The sequence below is a fragment of the Lucilia sericata genome, unplaced genomic scaffold (genome assembly GCF_015586225.1).
Source record: "Lucilia sericata isolate MDLA Ls3-8-SP2 unplaced genomic scaffold, ASM1558622v1 Contig000118F_arrow, whole genome shotgun sequence".
NCBI lineage: Eukaryota > Metazoa > Arthropoda > Insecta > Diptera > Calliphoridae > Lucilia > Lucilia sericata.
Window position 1 is genome coordinate 232,465 of NW_023994150.1, and position 23,384 is coordinate 255,848.

At 33.3% G+C, this 23,384-nt stretch overlaps 4 protein-coding genes across 5 annotated transcripts in view; 1 reads left to right on the forward strand and 3 right to left on the reverse strand.

Annotated features, from left to right (window-relative positions):
* Positions 1-23,384, forward strand: part of LOC119600662 (alpha-catulin) — a 56,600-nt gene that overhangs the window by 23,688 nt on the left and 9,528 nt on the right. The gene's annotated exons all lie outside the window — the stretch shown is intronic.
* On the reverse strand, positions 388-13,281 carry LOC119600659 (transcription-associated protein 1). Its single transcript, XM_037951052.1, has 19 exons — positions 13,045-13,281; positions 12,776-12,961; positions 12,446-12,640; positions 12,214-12,380; positions 12,051-12,147; positions 11,845-11,983; positions 11,417-11,789; positions 11,269-11,356; positions 11,061-11,204; positions 10,790-10,996; positions 10,115-10,732; positions 6,768-10,061; positions 6,412-6,703; positions 6,189-6,348; positions 3,194-5,987; positions 2,590-3,126; positions 2,400-2,522; positions 1,111-2,337; positions 388-1,043 (listed from the first exon to the last, which is right to left on the reverse strand). The coding sequence occupies exons 1-19, from the start codon at positions 13,279-13,281 to the stop codon at positions 471-473; spliced, it is 11,451 nt and encodes a 3,816-aa protein (XP_037806980.1). The 3' UTR covers positions 388-470.
* Positions 13,864-16,377, reverse strand: LOC119600666 (deubiquitinase DESI2). 2 transcript variants are annotated; one of them, XM_037951080.1, is made up of 5 exons: positions 16,185-16,377; positions 15,569-15,725; positions 15,199-15,507; positions 15,045-15,133; positions 13,864-14,984 (listed from the first exon to the last, which is right to left on the reverse strand). In XM_037951080.1, exons 2-5 carry the CDS (start codon positions 15,701-15,703, stop codon positions 14,903-14,905), a joined length of 615 nt encoding a protein of 204 aa, XP_037807008.1. In that variant the 5' UTR covers positions 15,704-15,725; positions 16,185-16,377; the 3' UTR covers positions 13,864-14,902. The 2 variants fall into 2 exon arrangements, with proteins under 2 accessions (XP_037807008.1, XP_037807009.1); XM_037951081.1 differs by lacking the exon at positions 16,185-16,377 and adding an exon at positions 15,929-15,953.
* On the reverse strand, positions 19,192-23,086 carry LOC119600667 (ALX homeobox protein 1). Its single transcript, XM_037951083.1, has 3 exons — positions 22,816-23,086; positions 19,470-19,651; positions 19,192-19,284 (listed from the first exon to the last, which is right to left on the reverse strand). Exons 1-3 carry the CDS (start codon positions 23,084-23,086, stop codon positions 19,201-19,203), a joined length of 537 nt encoding a protein of 178 aa, XP_037807011.1. The 3' UTR covers positions 19,192-19,200.

The following is a 23,384-nucleotide window of genomic DNA, read 5'->3' on the forward strand; positions in this document are numbered from 1 at the left end:
AAAAGTTATGTTGTTTTATGCTACTTTACTATAACTATACATATGTAGGTATATGTATATGTATGTATGTATATACGAGTATTATTATAGAGTAGTATAACTAAAGTGAAGGTGGTCAAAACTTGTTTTGTTTCATCACTTAAGAAAAAAAAAGCTTTTTTTCGTGAAGAAAAATTTAGCTAACACTAGACAAAAAAATAAAAATATAAAAATTGTAGAGAGGTAACAGCAAAACAATGCAACGATTTTAAGATTTAAAAAAACCTAGTTACTACACAATACATACGAAACTCCATGTAATGTACAAATAGGGGTTTTCTTATGGTTAAGCTTGGCTTAATTTTTTTCAAACATCTTTTCCCTCATTCATGGCAAATACTTAATTAATTTCTGTTTAAAACGTTTGAAAATTTTATTGAATTCAAAAAAAGTTAAAACTAAAATTATGTTTTTATATTTTTTTCTCCTTCTTAAAGCCATGGATGCCATGCCGGATCCATGCGACATAAATTATCATGATTTGTTGCCTGCTGCAACAAAATAGAAATTTTCTTTGATTCGATATTATCGAAATACGAGATTGTTGTTAAACGATTCAGTATTGCATTTACGGCCTTATTAACCAAAGTTATCATATTTTCCGTTATATTCGCATCAGTCACACCATCTTCCATGGCATCGATAGGTTTATTGTCACGCATGCGTTTTTTGTGCAAAGCAATGATTTCATCTCGTAAAATCGTTCTTAAAATGGATGAAAGCTTATAGTTGGGATGTACAAAACAGCGTGCTGTTGCTATAATGGCTGCAGACAAGGGTCCTGAAATGCCTATGTTAGTTAGAAATTCGGCAATGTTCGGTGTTAGGCGGAATGGTACCGGTCGACTATGATCTAGTTCCTCTTTTTCGTCATTAATATCAAATTTAAAGTAGGAAACATTCATCAAACCCGAATCTTGGTGTATGTAAATCATGTCAGTATTAAGGCGGGTCAAGTGTAAAGCATATTCACATAAGAAAGCCAAAGCCATTTGCAGGGTCATCTGTAAAGCAAAAGTATAATAAATTACAAAATCTAATATCTAAATCAAATATGTTTAATCTATGTACCATCTTCCGGAATTGCCAAAAATCTGTGGCTGAAACAAACGTTTTAACGGCCCACTGTTTAAACAAAGTCTTGGGCACCATTTTAGTTTGTATCTCCTGGAATATGTCGCGCAGCATGGCGTGTGTTATTTGTGCTCCCTGTGATTGTACTTCTGACAAACGTTCATAATACTTCATAATGGGCAAATCATGTTCCACATCCATTTTGGCGCAAGTGCTTTTGTATATTTCATATAGAGAAATGCTGGCGGGATTGTCTTCGGCTAAACGCATTTGTGGTGAGATGGGTACCACACGTGGCACGGTAATATTAAGGAAACGCCTTGTGGTCTCCTTTTGTTTTTCCAAATAATAGTTCAGCATGCGCAAGAGCTGTAAAACTCTTTCTTCTCGACGTGCATCTCCTAGACCAGTGTCGATAACTACCAAATAGGGATATATTTTACCGTTGGTGCCTCGTATATGTAAACGTCTAGCGGCAGTATTATTTTTTTGTACAATTTCTACTCTGGGCATAAAACGCGAAATACGTATGTGATAATGGGAGGAGGAAGGTATGAGAAATTCGCCTGGCAACTCGACCTCAGCAGTTTTTTGACTAAAGTTGGACAAAAATCTGCATTTGTCTTCGATTAAGAAAGAGGTCGGCAGCTTTTTGACCTTAATTTCCAGAGCCTTTATCCAGGACTTGAGTTTTGTAATTAAATTGTGCAATTTCATTGAGTCTGGTTTTGTGAAATCAAAATCACGTGTAAACTGTTCTTTCATCATTTGGAAAGCGGGATCTTGGAAAGTAACTTGGGCTCTTCGAGCCAAAGACTCGGACGCTGCCGAATTGGATGTTGAAGAGGCCACTGTACCAGGTATATTTTCAATGCCTATGCCAAATGTGGAACCCAGTTTTTTAACAAAATGCAAAGTGTGAGGCGTTATAGTGGCCTCGCTCACCGTACTTCTTGTCTCAAAGGCAATGGCATAACATTTGATTAAACCTTGCCGTAATTGACGTAATACTTCTTCAGTCCAGCTCTCTCTAAACCAAACCATTTGATCAACAATACCCTCTAAAGAGCTCAAGATTGTGGGATGAATTTCCCTTTGTACATGCATAACTTTGGAACACCGCCACATGGGAGGAGTAGCCTTAATGGGATTGAGAGGTGTAGGTCCTGAAGTCGATGATGAGCTGGTATTGGTGAATACTTGATTCATATTTTCCAAATTTTGCTAGAAAAAGTTAAATTGTTTTTGATATAGCAATGAAAATGGAAGAGAAATCTTCTACTTACATGATTTTGTGGTCTGCCTGAAGCCTGCTCAGCAGTCTTATGTTTTTCTCGTTGCTCAATTTTTAAAGTTAAATACAGCGTGCGTATAGGGAAGTAAACAGCTTGTGGATACAAACGGCCCACCTACAAAAACAAACACATTTAGTTTAATGAAAATGTTCTTCCTGCTGAAAGCAAATTTTATATTTACATGACTCAACAAATTCAGAATAACACTGCCATCATATTGCACTAAACAGCACAGCAATTGAGGTATCCAGGGAAGCCAGTAGGAGGGTGGAACCCCAACTACATACTTCTCCAGAGTACCCATTAATGTATTGCTTGCATTGTCGTACGATAAGAACCACAATACTTTGGCTAAATATTTTCGAGTCTTGCTTTCGCTCTGGTGACGACAGGCATGTAAATAACACGTGAGTGCACTGACTCCCAAGGCAATTTGTTTGTCACGCAAGAACATTTGTTCCATAAAATCACCCCACATGGCCCAAGCCTTAGTAAGACCATCGTGTAATTGAACAGCGGCACTAAATGCCTTGCCAGCTTCTTCCGAACGTCCAATTTTAGCCAGCAACAAGCCTTTCAAGGCATAGAATTCCGCATTCATTTCAGCAGTGAAATATTTAAGATTTGTCGACTCTATAACCTCCAAAGCTTCGTTTAGATCATTACGACCCGCTGATGAAGCTGTTTGTATATAACATTTAACCTGTTGACGTATTTTCTAAAATAAAACAAATTTTGAGATTATTTATATTTTCGTTTGAATGGAAGTCTGTTGTATGTAATACCTGGAAACAATCTACAATGGGAACCGAAGGTATGGTATATATACGCGATAAGGTTTCCTGACAAACACCCGTCAAGTTATGTTTCCTGGCTATTTTACCAAAATAAATAATAGCCTGCGCCGATGCATGCACGCCCAACATGGTATTTCCTTGATCGGATTGTTGTTCGAGATGTTGTGTAATAATCTGATAATGATGTTGGCGCCAAGTGAAAATATCTGACCAATGTGAAAGATCATCTGCTATAACCGGCAAACGGTTACGCCAAGTTTTTACAATTGCCTTCATGTCATGCAGTGAAGTATTACGAGATTGCAATAGACCCTGATGTATCTGACTGGCCTCGTGCAGTTCGATGATTTGTTGGGCAGCCTGCAAGTATTGTAAATGTATATGCGATACAATATGCGGCAATCTGCCCCATTCTCGAATACAGAGTCCCGACGATATTTCTACATATTTTTCCACATTCGCTAATTGTCGCTCTTCGGGATGAAGTATGGCCAAAAAGCCTTTGTATAGATTAACCTTGTAGCCAAACTGTTTCGAATAGGCCTGTTCTATTTTAAGTAAAGCTTTCTTCATAAGACTCCAATCGGGCACACGCCAAGCGCTCTCCATAATAAGAACTTCATGTTGCTCGCGATTGGTCTGAGCATAGTCGAGCAATATATCCCATTGATTAAGTTCTTTGGCACAACGTATCCAATGATTTTCCCACAACATTATTTCACTGTTCATATTGGAGTTACAAATTCCATTCGTTAAGTCCTCCTTAAATTTCGACATTGCCAAGTCATAGGCGCCCTGGGCCTCTTCAAAGAAGCCCATTTGTTCATAAGAAATGGCAACATTTGTTTCCGTATATTGAGCATATTTCATCCATAAACCTGCCCACAAATCCTCCTCATGCATGGCCGAATACATTTGCGACAAAGAGTCGTGAACAGTTGTTTGATTGCCATTGGAGTCTTGCTGTTGGTCATTATAGTCCATTAAGGAGGCGGCATTATTAATATTTTGTTTGGCCACCATCTCCTCCAACACTAGAGTCATACGATGCCACAGATTGTGGGCTTTTCCCAAGTATGTACACAGGTTGGGGGGAATGTAAATTTTGGGATTACATTGAGTCAAACCCTCTACAAACGTATTTATAGCACTGGGGGAACAATCTTTTTGTATGATATTTGTTCCGGAAGACAAGAAGGGTATGACCTCTTTGACAATAGTATGCTGTTGATCACTGCTAAATATTGACCATATGCGTGGGAATATCGACAGCCAAACACTCTCTGCCAAACTGGTATCCATGTGACACAGTTGTGAAGTAGCTACCAGTAATTGATCGGTACGAATTTTGCGATTTGTTTCCAAAAACTCTATTTGCTGATGAATCAATTTGCATATTTTCATTTTTCTTGCGGGTAACATGCGTTCTCCTCCTTCTGGTTGATCTGGCTGTGCGTTAATAAAGACATCAACATCAAATTCTTCATCTTTGTCATCTACACCATGCGGCATATCCATACAGTCCGTTTGCGATGAAGTGTAGATGACAAATTGACTCTTTTCTTCGTTGTCGCCCATATTGATAATGGAAGTAATGCTGGGAATTTTGTGCATGTCATTGGCATTTTGTATGGGAGTCATGGTGTTGGCCGTTAAGACTAATAACTCTATGCACTGTTTAATCCAATAATGTGTGCCGATAGAGTCCCATGCTTGGGAACATATAATGTACAATAAACGATCATGTAGACGTCTTCTCATAGAGGCATCTATAATCTCAAAGAATTTCGACCTAATGGCAGGATTTTGACTTCTCAGACCTGTTAAGAAGGCTCCCTCCAATTTGGCACTCAATTCGGTTTGTTTTAAATACTCATCCCTGTATATGTAGTTGATCATTTCCAAGAACTGTGTATGTAATTCACTTTCATCAGAGAATTTCTTTTCCACGTACTGCATAAGCTTAACAAGTAAAACGGATTTTTCACGTATAGAGGGTATTTGAACCACGGAGTTTTGTTCTTTCACTCTCACCCAATCGTCCAACATTTTAATAATACACTTCATTATCTTAGTGTCCATACTTTTCTCTATCAGATTCACTATAATGCTGCCAATTAGAAGTTTACGCACCTCAACGCTCATTATAACAATGCGATTTTTAATCATATCCAAGGATAATATTAACAATTCCAATGATAAGTGATTATTCTCTGTGCTGGGATTGATAGAGGCCTGTGTATTGTTTTGCAAAGCAATGTGTTCTTTAGTCAAACGATTCAATACTCTTATAAACTGTAGCATTAAACGATCAATATATTCAGGATTATTGGCACAACAGGCCTTTAAAATCATCAATGTTCCAAACAGTGAAGAGGGATTTGGCTGGGGGCTCTTTTCGTACAATGTTAAATTATCCACAATCATTTTGCTAATAGCGCTATATAAAATCTCTAGTTCATCATTCTTGTGTTGTGAATCGGGTGGAAAGATTGTCATTAAACGTGAAATGAGAACGTGCATAAGACGAACAATTTTTGTATTTTGATGTATAATACATGCAGATAGACCTTTTTGTATGGGTCTTATAATTGCCAGTAGTTGGTCGGGTTTCATAATATTTGTCAGAAATGTTAAGAAATCTAAAGCTGTACAAATATTATTGATATTTGTATGAGGAGATTCGATTGTAGCGAAAATCTTGTCCATCCAATTAAGTTTCAATTCAAAAGGTTGGGGCCAAACGTCGGGACGCATGGCAGTTCTAAGTAGTATTATGCATCTGGAAAAATATTTTTAATAATGTTATGATTTATATAATTTATTATTTATAAGAAATTTTGGATGATAAAATGAAAAAAGTGAAGATAAATTGAAGAAATTATTTGAACTTTTTTGAATAGAAAAGAAACTGTTAGATAAATATGTATGCCTCTTAGACTATTCTTTAGATTGTTAACTGTATAATTGTTTAACAAAGTACCTTCTGGATAAATTATCTCCCGAATTGAGAATAGTAGGTTGGCTGTCATTGACCTGGCAGGCCAATCGTATTAGGAAATTTAAAACTGTGTCACAATGCACTTTTCCTATAGAGCGACAACTTTCATCTACTTTCGTACTTAAAGAAGCTTCACTGGTACCTAAAATTCAAAGGAAACGCGTTAACTAAAAGTACCATTTAAATATAAAATTATTTAACTCACTGCTGCCACGAACACTGTCTGTTTGTAATTTCTTGCGTTGCGATTCATTAAAATCTTCACTGGAGGTTCTTTTAATAGAAGTTTTGTCATCCAATTCATCGTCAATAGTAGAATTTAAAAGTTTGTTTTCACTTTCATCATCTTTAATACGCTGCAACTCCCACTTTATAATGACTTCAGCCAAATCTACGGATAGTTTTTTATGTTCCAATGAGGCATTGGGTGGAAAGCCTAAACGTTGCATATAGTTAACCAGATGTGTAACCAATTGATGTCTTACCGGGAAATAAACCTATTCAAAAAATAAAACAAAAACTTAAACATTTCCAACAAACCTGTAAGCTGTCACAACGAACCTTATAATGTCTAACAATCAGTTGTAAAATGTGGAAGAGTTGTTGCATTGAATGTCCCTCCTCGACAATTATTTTCTTAGTCCAGTGTGTAAGCATAGTATTACCATCTTCCATACGTAGTGGCATGGCGGGTGTTAAAACATCCAGAGCTTGGCGTACCACCGGCCTGGCCTCTAAAGCGTGACCTTTGAGCAATGAGTGGAACACTTGCAATACAATTTTCTTGTGTATAGCCAAGCGAGCAATTATGTGTGCCAATAGTAAATGACCATGATAACGTGCCGTAGGATCCACGGAATTTTTACTCAACAGACAAGGCCAAGCAAAAGTCATAAGTCTTCTTAATTTATTGCCTTGCCTCTTATTGTTGGCATCACCATCGTGTATATGTTGGGAGGCTCTCTCCACCAAAAGGCAAGCAAATTGTAGTAAAGCAATTCGTACTGCATCATCGTTGGCGTATGGCTTGTCTGGATCAAACACTTTACTTATAAATACCGAAACAATGTTGCTGTCGTCCTCCTGAAAGGGTGTTGGGGGTGCTCCAATTAATTTGTTGCCCTCACCCTTATCAAAACTGGCTATAAAACATGGCACTAGTATAGATGTTATAATTTTTGCTTTCAACTCCTCTGACAAGGAGACATTATTGAAATTCTCCACAAAATAAAAGAATGCCTGGCGTTTCCAATAGACCGTGTAGCTTTGAGCAACGGTGTTTTGTAGAAAATCTCTTAGAAAATAAAAGTCTGGTATGAAATGCAAACATAAAGCTCTCGACAATTGGAAAAGTAATTCAATTTCATTGGTGTTAAGTGAAAAGTACTTAAGTAAAATCTTTCCTACTAAATGCCACTTGTAGCTGATTACATTGTCCTGGCAACTATTGCTCAAGTTGAATTGCCATAGATTTTTTAGGCAGTTGATCAATTCCGTTTGCGTGGCTATCCATTGATCATCATTTTCCATTACTGTATAAACAATTTTAATAGCCTGTTCTTGGGCCTCCTGCTTTTGGGCATCAGTCATAACTGAACTGTCGATTTGGGCACCACTTATCAGACGTATCAAACAATTAATGTAGGACTGGGTTTTGAGCACATTATGGAAGGGCTGACCATCTTTATGCTTTAATATATGTATAAAAAATCTATTCCACTGATCATCTATTATATACACATCTGAGAGGAAATAGTCAACGGTCTCGTTTGGAAAACGCATAAGGAATTTGAGAAGTGGAGCTCTATAGGGTGAAGAAGATTCTATCATAAGATTTTTTTCTGTCTGCAAAACCAATTGACATAGATTTTCTATATATTTGGGAGTGGCGGCAGTAATCTGATGGAACATTTCTATAAGACAAACAACTTTTTGCTCATACTCGCCCCCTCTAATGGCAGCAAAAAAGTTTCCTCCCTGTTGACCCTGTTTGCAAATTTGTATGGAAATTTCCAATAGTTTTCGGCATAATTGTAAGATTTGTTCGCTCAACTTTTCATTGAAGATTTGGGGAAACAGCTGAGTAAAGTATGATAAACGTTTGGTAGCCGTCAGCGTCAGATTACGATGGTCACCCAGCGTCAGTAGCAGTGGTCTAATACAGTTGTGTATTTCTTTCTTGTCAATTTGTATGCCTGCATTAAAACGTTTCATGCACTTGAAAGCAGCTTCTTGAAGTTCAGGTTTTTTATGTTCCATTAGTTTGAATAAGATGTTTATAATCTTGTCCTTGTGAGTAGTATCCGTTATATAGTGACAAGCTGCCAAGGCCCTTAAAGCACTTATTCTTAATGGAACCAAGTTGGTGACATTTTTATAACAATCCAATTTCATGAGTGTAGAATCCTCAGCTTCTGAGAGAGTGATTAACTCGTGGAAGAAAAGTTTATGATAACTGTTGCCTAAATTGATGGTAAAAAGTCTTGGCTCCAAAGTGGTACAAAAAGTATTTCCCTCCATTAAACCAATTTGAGCATTAACAGGCTGATGTCTGAGCAAATGTTTTTTGGGTGGTATAATATCTGCCAGAACCTCCTTGTGTGGATCCATTACCTCTGACACAGTGCGGTTTTGAAGAGTGGCAATATATTTAAGTGAAGCCATCGATTCTTGTCGTACCAAAGTATTTGGACTTGTAACTTGCCTCACCAGTTCGTGTATAACATCATATATGGCTTTATTCTTAATAGTGGTAATTTCATCATTTTCTTGTTCCTTCGGCGTCATACACAAATCCAGCAAAGATCTCAGATTTGTTTTTGCTATATAAATGGCACCATTTGATACTTCTCCTTCGAGGTCCATTAGCACAAACATGAAAGCTTTTACAAAAGAAAACAAATGTTGATAGAGCGAACGTAAAGAAAAGTGTTGGTACAAAAATTGTATCGCCTTGCAACCACCAACTTTGGCATACCAAGGTCTTTCATAACAGAGTGCAGTCATTTTCTCAGCCAAATATTGCATTAAAGGCAAACGACAAGCTCTTTCCTTACTACCCAAGATATTGGCTGCAGTATCGAGAATCAAACCTATACACAGTTGTCCCGGTTTGCATAATTCCTTTTCCTCGTGGCCCATGCAAATAGCCAAGGCATCGATTAACACCAAAGGATCAATACCATTTATGGAGTAGTATTGCTTGTAAGGGAAGGGTCCAGCTTGTTGTGCTATTGCAATCATGGTGTAATGACGTACCACTGCAACCATGACTGGGAAAACAAATTCTCTTAAATCTTTAGTTGCCGATGCCACTAACATACCAGTCAAAGCATTTTGTAAAGTTTTACGTGCCTGAAAATCTTCAATTTTACTTTGACTTACAGGCATATTTACAATGTTGTTTTCGAGAAAACTGGGATGTAGGAAAAACTTTTGTAGAGTATGTTTTTCATCGTCCAAATTTATAGATGCGGCCAAGAAACAGCGTATAACTTCCCAACTTTGGCGGCGATAAAATGAGTCCGTAGCATTCGAACTTAGAGCAGAAAATGCAGTTTCTATAGCTTTATCAATGGGAAACTCTATGGGCTTCTCTAGTTCTTGGAAATAGGTGACTACAGCAGTCGGCTGGATCTCACTGTTGGTATATTGTATACTTTGTGGCTCTGTCATCATTTTTCGATTGCCACCACCAAATTTACCCAGCACGCGAAAAGCTACTAGGGCTGCATTGTCTTGGTTGCGCAGTGTCTTCCAAAGAGCCTGCATAAGGGCCGCTCTTACCGGCTGGATGTGATCATACAAGAAATCGGGTTGTAAATTGTCTACACACAGTTCCAATGTCCTCAAGCCCTAAAAATCAAGTGTGAATCTTGGGAAAACATTAAGTAACTTTTAACACTTACCTGGCTGACTAAAGTAGCCGATCCATTAAGTGCGGACACTAAGGGATCCATTAGCATGGGTAGATAAGGTAAAAGTGAGGATAATCTCACTGGGACTGTCAAACATAGTTCCACAAAAAGATCTTTCATGTGTTGTTTGTGAAAACCGCTTTGTAAACGATTTAAACCTTCTAGTAAATTTGGCAATAAAGGCAAAAATTCCTGATACAACAGATCATGTGAACCACCACCAATCGAACGAAACAATGCACGCAAAAGTAGAAAATAATTGTAGGGTTCTTCTGCTGTTAAAGCCAATTCCATTGATTGATTGACAATATTGTGTAAATGGGGTTTCAACATTTGTTCATTCTCTACCGGAAAAAGACTAACACTTCCAAATACTAATTTAAATAGTCTCAAGTAGAGGTTAGATCTCTCAACATTTGTACCCATTTCATGCATTTTTCCCAAAAGATATTCCACTAACACCGTAGCAAACAAGGGTGATGTAGTAGGATTGGCCAGAAAAGAATTGGCTACTATCTGTAGCGAAGGGTTTTTGTGTATACGTTCCACCATAAAATCTATAGTAGTGGCAAAAACTTCTTGGAAATTTTGCGAATGCATCATTATAAACTAAATGAAAGGAGTTCAAATCATAATAATTAAATCAATTTTATTGAAAATACTTACGATGCCACTGAAATGTTCTAGGACCTCTTTTTCTTCTTTTGTTCTTGGTATAATACCAGAAGATTTAAGCTGATTAGCAGTGGATGTGTTAATAGAATATATATCCAAAGCTTCCATGGCCCAATGTACTAAGTCGATATATATACTAACTTCATAAGGTTGAAAGAGTTTCTCCTGTTTGTTTTTAGTAATATCAACTGAAGGGGACTGTGGAAATAAAATAAACTTGTTAACAATGGATGAAATTTTAATCAAAATATAAACAACTTACCTTGGAACTAAGAAATCCCCATGTTATAGTTTTAACTCCACCCACCAAGGTTTTCACCAGGCTTCTATATTCCACTATATTAAGAGAACAAAGCATTTGATTTCCTGCCAAATTAGTCTTTGAAATAGGATCAGAGGCATTGTCCTTTAAAAAAGATAAAGTTAAATAATTTGTATTCATAATTTTTTTCTTTGACGCTCTAACTTACGTTTATATTTTCTTTATTATCCAATACCGCTGTTGAGGAAGATGTGGTGGAGGCTGGCGAAGTTTGTGAAGCAGTAGTTTGAGCTTTTCTGTAAAAAAGAATTTGGGCGGTTGGAAAATTGTGTTAATTACTTTATAATTAAACTTACAATCTTTGTGTAATGCTGGGCAAAGTAATTTTAGCAATTGTTTGAAATTTATAAACAAAAACTTTTAACAATGTTGTCAATAAACTACGAGCCTTAATCGGCTCTACCTCACTGTGATGACGAACACAATCGACGAGATTTAACAATAGCTTACAGGACATGGTCTGTATGCCGGTGGCTAAAGATTCATCATGTACATTTTTGGAAAATAATTTAATAGCTTTTTCCAAGACATCTAAACTTAAACTTTGTCGCACATGATGGGCCAAATCAGCCAATGTTGAATAAGCCAAAGGACGTATTGAATCCAGGGTAACACCCTTGCCAATTAACAAATCTTCATCGAATAAACGTTCAATTGAGGGTATGAATTCTAAGGAAAACCAAAAATTATTTCTGAAATATTTAAACTCATATGTTGTATATACTTTGTCTCAAGTCTGTGGCAAAAATATGTCTAGCAGCAATTAATAGTTCTTTTCTGAGATGAGCTGCTTCTTTGGGACATAAATGCATTAAACTTAAAATTCCACTGGTTACAGCAGCAGAATGTGTCATAATTGTTTCCTGTAATATATAGAAACGTTTCAAAGTTTTCTTATACAAATAAGGAAGGAACATTTTTGTAACATACCTGAAATAATCTTACTATATAAGCTAAAAAGGAAAGTGTCTTTATTTGAGCTCCCATAAAATCAATAAAAATTTCTTTATTGAAAAATTGTGAGTTCCTAAAAAAGAGAAATGGAAATTACATATTTATACTTTCACATTATAATAGAAATGTATATTTTTACCTATGAACCATAGAAGGCTGCAGATTAATGGTAGTCATTATTAATGGTATAAATTCGGATACTTCTTGGTGCACGGCATTCTTATAAATCTGATACATAAGTACCACAATAATGGGTAATTCTTGTAATACCCTTAAAGATAACATGCCTCTAGGCAATAGGTTATACTAAAACAAAATGGGAAATTGTAATATTTTATATGTATGTATGTGTTATTTTTCATGTCACATACCATTTGAAATGTTACTGAATCTGTGGGATTTTCCACATGTATAGATTTTATAGCATAGGTCTCGGAAAGCAATTGCTCCATATTGAGTTCTTTTAAGTCTTTAATTCTGATTTGTTGAGCCGGTTCAAAGATTTTATTCATGTGATTGGGAAGCTCTGTGTAAATTTTCTTTACCAATGCCAAAAACTGTTGGACCTGTAAGCATAATTAGTTAAATTAGTATTATATACCTATGAATGCAATAATTAGTATTATATACCTATGAATGCAATAGAATATGCATAAAAACTTGATAATTAAAAATTATGATTTTTATCCATTGCTACTTACCTCATTGTTGAAGGAGGGGCGAAAGTTTTTATGCAACTCTATAATAATCCTTAGACAAACGAGCACATTTTCCTCGTTATCAATTTGTAAGATTTTAAGCATTAACGATATTATTGACTTAACATGCTGCCTTAAGTTCTCACTAATGGGCAAACGATGTATCATTTCCAAAATTAATTTACGCACCTTTAAGGAAACAACAACAAAAAAGCATGGCATTTTTCACATTAATTTCACAATGAAAGAAACTCCACATTATTGATAACTACCTGATGTGCCTGATATTCTTGTATGAATTGTGGCTCTCCATCTTGCAAAAAATGCATAAAAGCCTTAAGGGAATGTTCCAAAAATGATGGATACGATGAGCTTTGTACAACCACTTCAAAATGTTCACTCAATTCTTGGGCCGCCCGGAGTTTCTTGTCATCCGTGGCTTTAGCATCTCCCAATATTGTTACATAGCTTCGAAAGGTATTAAGCTGAAAACTTTCACTATGAGCCATTTTATTTCAATTGTTTTAGCTCATTTATACAATTTTCTTTAATTTTTTCAATTATTTTTAATAGCAGCATAAACAAAATGTGCAACAAAAATTTTCAACTTCTGTCAAAACAAAGCGTCTTGCAAAAAAAAATGTCTACAGGGTGGCAGGTAAAATTTACAAACATATATAACAACCCTGTGTTAATAACAGTGGGTATGTAAATAGCATATTGATATTCTTTTGTATGAAATTAATTTATTCGAGAAAATAATATAGAATAATACCAGATCTACTTTTAATTAAAAAACAAAGAACTTCAAATCTTGTTATTAGATTTTCGACTTTTGTAAGCATAGCTTTTTGTATTTTTTTACATTTAATTATTTACAATCTGGCAACATTTTCTTATAAAAAAGTCGACTTTCTGACTTTCTTACCGCAAGTCAATTCTTTCCCTACAAGGATGTCGACTTTGACTTTTTCTGATAAAAACAAACTGTTATTCGATTTTATATTTATATAACTTTTTACAAAGTTCGAAAAAAAGTCGTTTTCCCTCTAAATTTTTCATATTTCTTCCTTAAATAAAACTACAAAAAATGAGTTAAAGAGATGAATTCGTTTTGTACTTGTATTTTGTATGATTCTAATAGAATATCTTTTATTTTTCTGTCTATACAATATAAATTCAAACATATTAATTATTTAACGACATCACTTTTTGTTGGAAAACAATGCCGCCATAGGTTGTTGTAAATATAAAATAAAAATACATAATACAATTTATATTATTTAAGAACAATAGATGTTTTTCTCTTTTTTTTTTTTTTTTTTGGTAACCATAATTTATGTGCGTAACAAATGAAAATGTTAATGTTTTATTTTTCGTTTTTAAGTAGTAGTATTTAATAAACTAAATAGAGTTATATATAGACCATTTTTTAACTTTTTTTCTTTTTGTTTGATGTCATGAAGTGATATTAAATAATAGTTTTTGAATTCATTTTTAATACAAGTGTTTTTTTAATTAAAATAAGACCTATTTAAAGAGAGAGAAAATAAATGGCTTTTGAGCTAAATAAATAAACTTCTCAAAATACATTTTATAATTTTTCTTATTTTTTTCTTTTTGTTCAAGATAATGAAATATTAATAAATATTTCAAGTGATAACATGTTTCTTTTTTATATATTTTTTTTTTTTTATAAATGCTCATTTTCATTGCAATGCTTATTTGTTGTTTCGCACGAATAATTTTCCGTGTAAAAATAAAAACGATCTTATTTCGAAATTTATCCACAAGATACTGATCGTAAATTTAAACAAATAGAATGCAAATTCCGATGATCGTGATCTTAATGAATTAATTACATATTTCTATTTATCTATCGTTTAATCGTTAATTTAACCGAATTACATTTCTAAAATTTATCAATCTAAATACAAAATAATATTAAAAATTTTAAAAAATAATATAATTGTTATATGCAAATATGTATGTGTATGTATGTCGTCTGTATGTTTGTTTGTATGTAGTATGTGTGTGTTGATGATGGTTGGTTGTACGAGTATGTATTTATATAGTACAAATTGGTGCAATGTGTTTCGATTATTGTTGTTGCCCCGAACAAATCCTATTTCAAAGCGGACTATGTTCAGAGTCATCACGTTCCTGGATAGCCGTTATGCTCTGCTGTAAGGCATTTGGAGTGAGCCATTCTCTAAAGAAGAAACATTAACAATTAGTTTATTATGAAGATAGTGTTTTTAATGAAATTTACTTTGGCAAGCATCTTTGCAAAAATGGTACACAAGAACTAAAATGGGCTAAACGGTTTACCCAGCTGGGTATTTCTTGGCCACAAAGGATCTATAATTAAATAAATATTTTTTTATAAATTTAAAACTATTTATATTGGTAATGTAAACACACACCTGAGTAAGAGCACTGGAGAAATGATTGCAGTTGTTGTTCATTAAATGATAACGGTCTCCTCGAAATTGGTTGCCCAATTCTTCAACGATACGTCTAACTTCTTGGTACGTAAAATCTGTACAGCCAATTTGTATACTTTGTCTAAATTGAAATTGTTCACCCAGTTCGTCATGGTCTCTGGGCGTGATTTCAAAAACACCAGTAAATGGAAATGGATGCCCGCCATAAGCGAATTCCGTACCAAATACTTCTACGCCAGAATGAAAAACACCCAAACCAATCGAAGTCGTATATTCGTTAATCCAATACTGTGGAACATTAAAACAAATTAATTTTTACTTGAAAATATAGCTTTAAAATGAATCTTACCATGTCGTATACATTTAATATAACTGGTTCTCTATTGCCAGTATTGGAGGGCAGCAATTCATCATTTCCACTGTCTTTCGATATGCCTAGACAACTGGGAAATGGTAAGTTGCAAGGAAGACCATTAGAAAACATCGTTTTTGGTATTTTCTATTGACTGAAAGCAATTACAACATAATTCAATTCAATTAATAAATTATTTTCATATGGAGCAAAACACAATAAACCATTCATTCATTACTCTACTATCAAACCACACAACTGTCATCAATTAGTTTTCAGTGAATTAAAAAAAAAACAAAAAGTAAAAAAATCAATGCTACATAATAAATTCAATGCAATAATAACAACCATATGTACATTTGTATGTATGTATACTCGAGATTCCCAAAAAAACACAAAAAATAATTAATTCAAACAAATTATGACAAACAAATTGTGTCAAAATATTGACCACTTATTTACGCATTTCGCTTTCAATACTTTTTATTATGTTTAAACAAAGACTTTTTATTCTTTTCTTCTTATTCTTGAAAATAAATCTTTTGACAAAAAGAAAAAAATAGTAGATACATATATACAGCAGATTGTAGACGTCGTAAGATAACTCTAGTACCTTGGAAAATATGGTTCGATTTTAAAATAAAAACTGAAACAATTAATTGTTTCAACTGTAGTGAATTATTTTCTTTAAACACAAAACTCCCAACAATATCATTCAAAAAAATTTATGTATCACTTTGTAATAAACATGGAAAATGTTTATTTTTAGTAAAATTGTAGCTAAATTATAAGATTTCGATGGTGCCACTAACTAGCAGGGTGATGACAATATTTTAAAAATTTTTACACTAACAATATTTTAGGTGAGACATGCTGTAGTTAATGTGGTATCTGGTACTTTTTTAATATTACATCATTTCAAGGGTAGAAAATAGCAACAAAAGGGATGGCACTTTTCATTACTGATCTGTGATCACTTTTCATTACTGATCTCTGATACTTCTCTCGATTTTTATGTAAAAACCATCACTCATATCATAGACTGTAGCATCTTAAATAACGCACCAATTGAGAAATCTTAAATCAGCTGTAATTTCTTATAAAACGCTCCAATTGAGAAAATAACTAAAATCTGTGATCACTCATATTTCCCACTAAAAATCGATTTTTATAAGAGAAATCTAAAATCGGCTGTAGTTTCTTAAATAATTAATCCAATTGAGAAAATAACAAAAATCTGTGATCACTCATATTTCCCACTAAAAATCAATTTTTATTAAAGAAATCTTAAATCGGCTGCAGTTTCTTAAATAACGCTCCAATTGAGAAAATAGTTTAAATCTGTGATCCCTCATATTTGCCACTAAAAATCAATATTTATACCAGAAATCAAAAATCGGCTGTAGTGTCTTAAATAACGCTCCAATTGAGAAAATAACAAAAATCTGTGATCACCCATATTTCCCACTAAAAATTAATATTTAAACCGGAAATCTAAAATCGGCTGTACTGTCTTAAATAACGCTACAATTGAAAAAATAGCTTAAATCTGTGATCACTCATATTTCCCACTTAATATTAATTTTTATATGAGAAATCTAAAATCGGCTGTAGTTTCTTAAATAGTTATCCAATTGAGAAAACAAAAATCTGTGATTACTCATATTTCCCACTAAAAATCAATTTTTATTAAAGAAATCTTAAATCGGCTGTAGTTTCTTAAATAACGCTTCAATTGAGAAAATAGCTTAAATCTGTGATCGCTCATATTTCCTACTTAAAATCGACTTTTATATAAGAAATGTTAAATCGGCTGTAGTTTCTTAAATAACGCTCCAATTGATAAAATAACAAAAATCTATGATCACCCATATTTCCCACTAAAAATCAACATTTATACCAGAAATCTAAAATCGGCTGTAGTTTCTTAAATAACGATCCAATTGAGAAAATAACAAAAATCTGTGATCAGCCATATTTCTCACTAAAAATCAATATTTATACCAGAAATCTAAAATCGGCAGTACTGTCTTAAATAACGCTCCAGTTAAAAAAATAGCTTAAATCTGTGATCACTCATATTTCCCACTTAAAATCGACTTTTATATAAGAAATATTAAATCGGCTGTAGTTTCTTAAATAACACTCATATTTCCCACTTAAAATCGATTTTTATATGGAAAATCTAAAATCGACTGTAGTTTCTTAAATAACTATCCAATTGAGAAAATAACAAAAATCTGTGATCACTCATATTTCCCACTAAAAATCAATTTTTATTAAAGAAATCTAAAATCGGCTGTAGTTTCTTAAATAACGCTCCAATTGAGAAAATAACAAAAATCTGTGATCACTCATATTTCCCACTTAAAATCAATATTAATATAAGAAATCTTATGTCGGCTGTAGTTTCTTAAATAACGCTCCAATTGAGAAAATAGCTAAAATCTGTGATCACTCATATTTCTCACTTAAAATCGATTTTTATTAAAGAAATCTTAAATCGGCTGTAGTTTCTTAAATAACGCTTCAATTGAGAAAATAGCTAAAATCTGTGATCACTCATATTTCACACTAAAAATCAATTTTTATTAAAGAAATCTTAAATCGACTGTAGTTTCTTAATTAACGCTCCAATTGAGAAAATAGCTAAAATCTGTGATCACTCATATTTCCCACTTAAAATCAATTTTTATATAAGAAATCTTAAATCGGCTGTAGTTTCTTAAATAACTCTCCAATTGAGAAAATAGCTAAAATCTGTGATCACTCATATTTCCCACTTAAAATCAATTTTTATTAAAGAAATCTTAAATCGACTGTAGTTTCTTAATTAACACTCCAATTGAGAAAATAGCTAAACTCTGTGATCGCTCATATTTCCCACTTAAAATCAATTTTTATATAAGAAATCTTAATTCGGCTGTAGTTTCTTAAATAACTCTCCAATTGAGAAAATAACAAAAATCTGTGATCACCCATATTTCCCACTAAGAATCAATATTTATATACCAGAAATCTAAAATCGGCTGTAGTGTCTTAAATAACGCTCCAATTGAGAAAATAGCTTAAATATGTGATCACTTATATTTTTCACTTAAAATCGATTTTTAAATGAGAAATCTAAAATCGGCTGTAATTAACGATCCAATTGAGAAAATAGAAAAAATCTGTGATCACTCATATTTCCCACAAAAAATATATTTTTATATAAGAAATCTTATGTCGGCTGTAGTTTCTTAAATAACACTCCAATTGAGTAAATACCAAAAAACTGTGATTACTCATATTTCCCACTTAAAACCGATTTTTAAATGAGAAATCTTATGTCGGCTGTAGTTTCTTAAATAACGCTCCAATAAGAAAATAGCAAAAAATCTTCGATCACTCATATTTCCCATTAAAACACGTGTTTAATTTGAAATATATTTTACATTTTTATTTCTTTAATATCATTGGGATATGAAATAAAATAGTAATTCGTTAAATTATCAAGAAAGACCCATTTGAAAATACTAATTAAAGTTATTTTTTTGTCTTTCTTATTTAAATTGACGATATTCTATTCTTTCACATTTTGTATTTGTAGAACTATTTTATATAAAATATTATAAGTAATTGTTGTATATTTAGTATGAAGGCGTCGATCTGCTGATATGTATAGAATGTCTTTCCTGTTTTCGGAATTTAGCTCTTCGATTCTGGAACCAAACCTAAAAACATATTTAAGAAATTAAAACCTCAATATTCATGAGTTTATTTTTTTAATTTATCAAAGGCTTATAAAAATTAAATATAATTTTTTGACAATCAAAACGTTATTTTAAATATCGCCAAAAAACTGTAGCACAGTGTAACTAAGTAATAAAATCATACTGTATTATCTTTTCTTTCTTACCTGTACCCGGGCTTCGGTTAGATCAATTTTTGTTGCAATTTCTTCACGTGTATATATATCGGGGTAATGTGTTTCCTGGAATATTTTTTCCAGTTCCTTTATTTGGGCCGAACTAAATGTGGTACGCATTCTTCTTTGCTTTTGTCGATCTGCATGATATGATGATGAATCATTTTTAAAGTCTGTAAGTAGTAGAGAGATTATTATAATGGATTATATATAATGGACCAATTTTAACCATATCCTAGTGTCAAAAGAAGAGTATATGCAGTCGATTGGTGTACTTTAAGGTGGTGTAGGACCAATATTTTTTGATGTTACAAACATCAGCGCAGACGCATAATACCCTCCACAATATAGTGGTGTAGGGTATAAATAGTATTTATATATCAATATAAGATTCTGCTTCTCTCATAATAACAATAATTTATTTTAAAATTGGTGATTATCAATAGTGGTGTAGGGTATAAATAGTATTTATATATCAATATAGGATTCTGCTTCTCTCATAATAACAATAATTTATTTTAAAATTGGTGATTATCAAAAATCAATTTCAATTTAAAAATTTATCTCCATGAACACAAAAAAACATTGTCCAAATTTTAATTAAAAAAACTAAATCTTGGAATCGATGAACTTTGCAAAAAAAAAAAAATACCAACTATTATCGTTAAAATTAAAAAAATGTGCACCAGATTTGTTCAAATTCAGGCCATGGGTTTTTTCAGGGTATTTGAAGTTCGGAAATATGTTTAATGAGTAATATATGACGAAGTGCTTTCTTCAATGAAGAAATCAGGTGGCAATTTTTGTACATGGCTAAAGCCGGTCCATGAACAAGCACTTTGCTCGAGTACTTGAGCTATCCAATCTCTGACCATTGCTGCCCCGTTGCTTAACTTCCGAGATGTAAAACATCACTTCCGTTTACAACCACACAGATGGGATAGCTTCTGTTGATTCGGCAACAGCACTTAGAGACGTAACCGGTAGACCGAAGTACGTATCCATCAAATAAGCCGAGACTTTGTTCTTACTCACAGTGACACACTGTGGTAATTCTGATATGAACAGAGTTTACTCTTTAGAGTTTATCTGGACAAGGAAAGAAAATTCAATGGTATCATTTGTATATGATACCTTTCATCCATCATCATTCAACCCAGCACACTTCTCATTCATCCGACACATTCATAAAATAAAAACATACGACACACTTATTCTTGGTAAACGTGTGGGTGAGGCCCGCATACCCCAGATTCATCCCGTACCATATACAATTAACACCAACTCATTTCCAACGCTTAGTCCCACAGTCAATCCTCTGTGGGGTATCTGTTGTCTCGGCAACAGCTTACCTCAGTCCTTCATCAGCCACTTACTCTCCCCGCGAATTTGGATGGATCCCGAAGGAACCTCAACCAAATGACCAGCCAGGACATAGTCCTGCAGGCAACTGCCTACCCGTAGTACCAGATTATGTGGTTCTTTAGGTTAGACCCCATGTCAAATCATACCAAGGACTAGCCGAGGAGTGAAGTGACATCACCAGCTTATAGTCCCGGCAGACTAGAGGTGCTGGTTGCACCTCTATACCCCGAGATTGCAATACATCATGGAAACATGCCCCGGGGGGTGGTTTTAATGAGTAAATAAGGCTCTATGATATTTAACGATGGATGCTCAAAATTAAACCACTATAAGTCAATTAACAAAAAATCATTGCGGTAAATCTCCGCCTTTTAGGTGGAGATGTTAATTTTTGAATATCATTCCGATCGGAAGTAGAATTATTTAACATTTTATTTTTTTAATGAGCATTTTCCGAAAGGATCAGCGATATTCGAAAGAAGAAAATTAATCGGAATCTAAAGAAATTAAACCAAAATCGATCCGAATAATAACTACGGAATTAAACCCATTCGGAATGTAAGACAGACTTTATAATTCATAAGTATATTTTAAATAACTCGAAAACCTTTACCATTTTGATTTGTTCAAAATTGATCCTAGCCCGCATAAATGATTTAAAAAATTAATTCATTGTCATTTCCTTAAATACGTTGACAATAAGATAATATTAGTTATTTGTATTATTACTGTTATATCAAAATCTACACAGTTCGGTCCATAATGTCTCTGATATATAGAGTACTTTCTAATTACACTTAGAACTTATAAAAGATTTCACTCTTGAACGAACTATCATACTCTAAAATATAGATTGAAAGTTGAACGTTAATAAGTTGGCGCTACGTGTCAAACGGCGACCGCAACCATCGATTTATTTAAATCAAAATTTGGGGATAACTTGGTTTCTACAAATGCAGTTGTCACTTGATCTGACACCATTCGATTATTATCTGAAGGGCTAGACCAAGTCATTAGTTTATGTTGGCAAACAATTGGGAAGTCAACATTGGCATACAGCGAAAAGTGAAAAAGTGGACGACCATAATGCCGTTATTTCCGACATCATTTTCATCATACGAGGACAAAACAATGATTAAAATTTTTATCGAATTTGAAAAAAACACTTGATATTTTACGATTTGATTTTATGCCGTTTCCGTAACTCAAATTTCTTCCGACGCACCTTTAAATGTATATTTAGTAAACATCAAAGGGAAATACAATGATGTTTAAATATTTTTGATCTTATTTAACATGGATTAGGAAGTTTATGAAACATAAAAAAATTGTCTGACTAACAAATTTGACATATTACTTATCCGAATGAATAAATTTCAAAGTATTCAATTTTTATTTCCTCCCCTGAAATCAAAAAAAAAAAAAAAAAACATTTTTTGTTTTTAATTTTGTTGTTTGTATAAGCGTGTCATAAGCGTGTTGTAACAACAAACAAACAAACGGACGGACCGATAGACAGACAGACAAACAGCAGCCAATTTACTTAAGTGTTTTGAGTGGTAACTTGTAGTAAAAGTACTAACGCTGTAAAAGAAGGTCGCCCATCAGACACATCTGGTTAAATATAATTTTACTATGTTAAAGAAAATGTTAACATTCGTCGGATTGAAATATCTAACTTGGTAGACATTCATTGTACAAAAATGTGCGTCCGTGTGTTTATTTGTTTGTGTGCTTCTATGCGAATAAGTGTTAATTTTATTTCTGGTTAAGCGCTTCTATTAGATGAGGAACAAGTAATAGGATAACAATATTCATAAGGATTAAGATTAACAATCAAACAATAGCATATGTACATATGTATGTAAATATGTATGTATGTATGTACGAATGTGTGATGTTACGTTTGATTTTGAAATTAAATTTGTTAATGAATTACAAAAAGGAAAAAAAGAAGTAACTCTAGACATACCTGAAAACTGATTGCTTGTAGTTGTTTGGGAATTAAAGTTGAAATATATATCCGATTCCTCTTGATTTTCATATAGTACTTGGGTATTGACATCATTAACTACTGTACTATGATGATGTGCTGAGGAATGACTGTGACAATTTTTGAAATGATCCATTACCAAATCATAACTGGTCAATATGTCTCTACCGATAACATTAGAACTATAAAACGTTTTTGCGGAATCTTTAAGATTTTCCGAAATCACAAAATTTTTCAATGAATACTCCATTTTATGATTGTTAAAATTTTTCTTTGTTTTTTTTTTTTCTTGTTTTAACTTAATATCAATTTAGCAAAATATATAATATAATAAAAAAGGAATTCAATTTGAAAAATAACTTTATTAGCACTATATTATCTGAAGGATGCAATTAATACTCATATTACAATGCTACACGCTTTAAAGCGAGTAATTTGATAAAACAACAATAAAAATAAACAAAAAATGAAAATCAACTTCACACAAATAGGCGGTGCCAAAAATTAGGGGTGGAAATCAAATTTTCCATAAGATGCTACAATTTGCT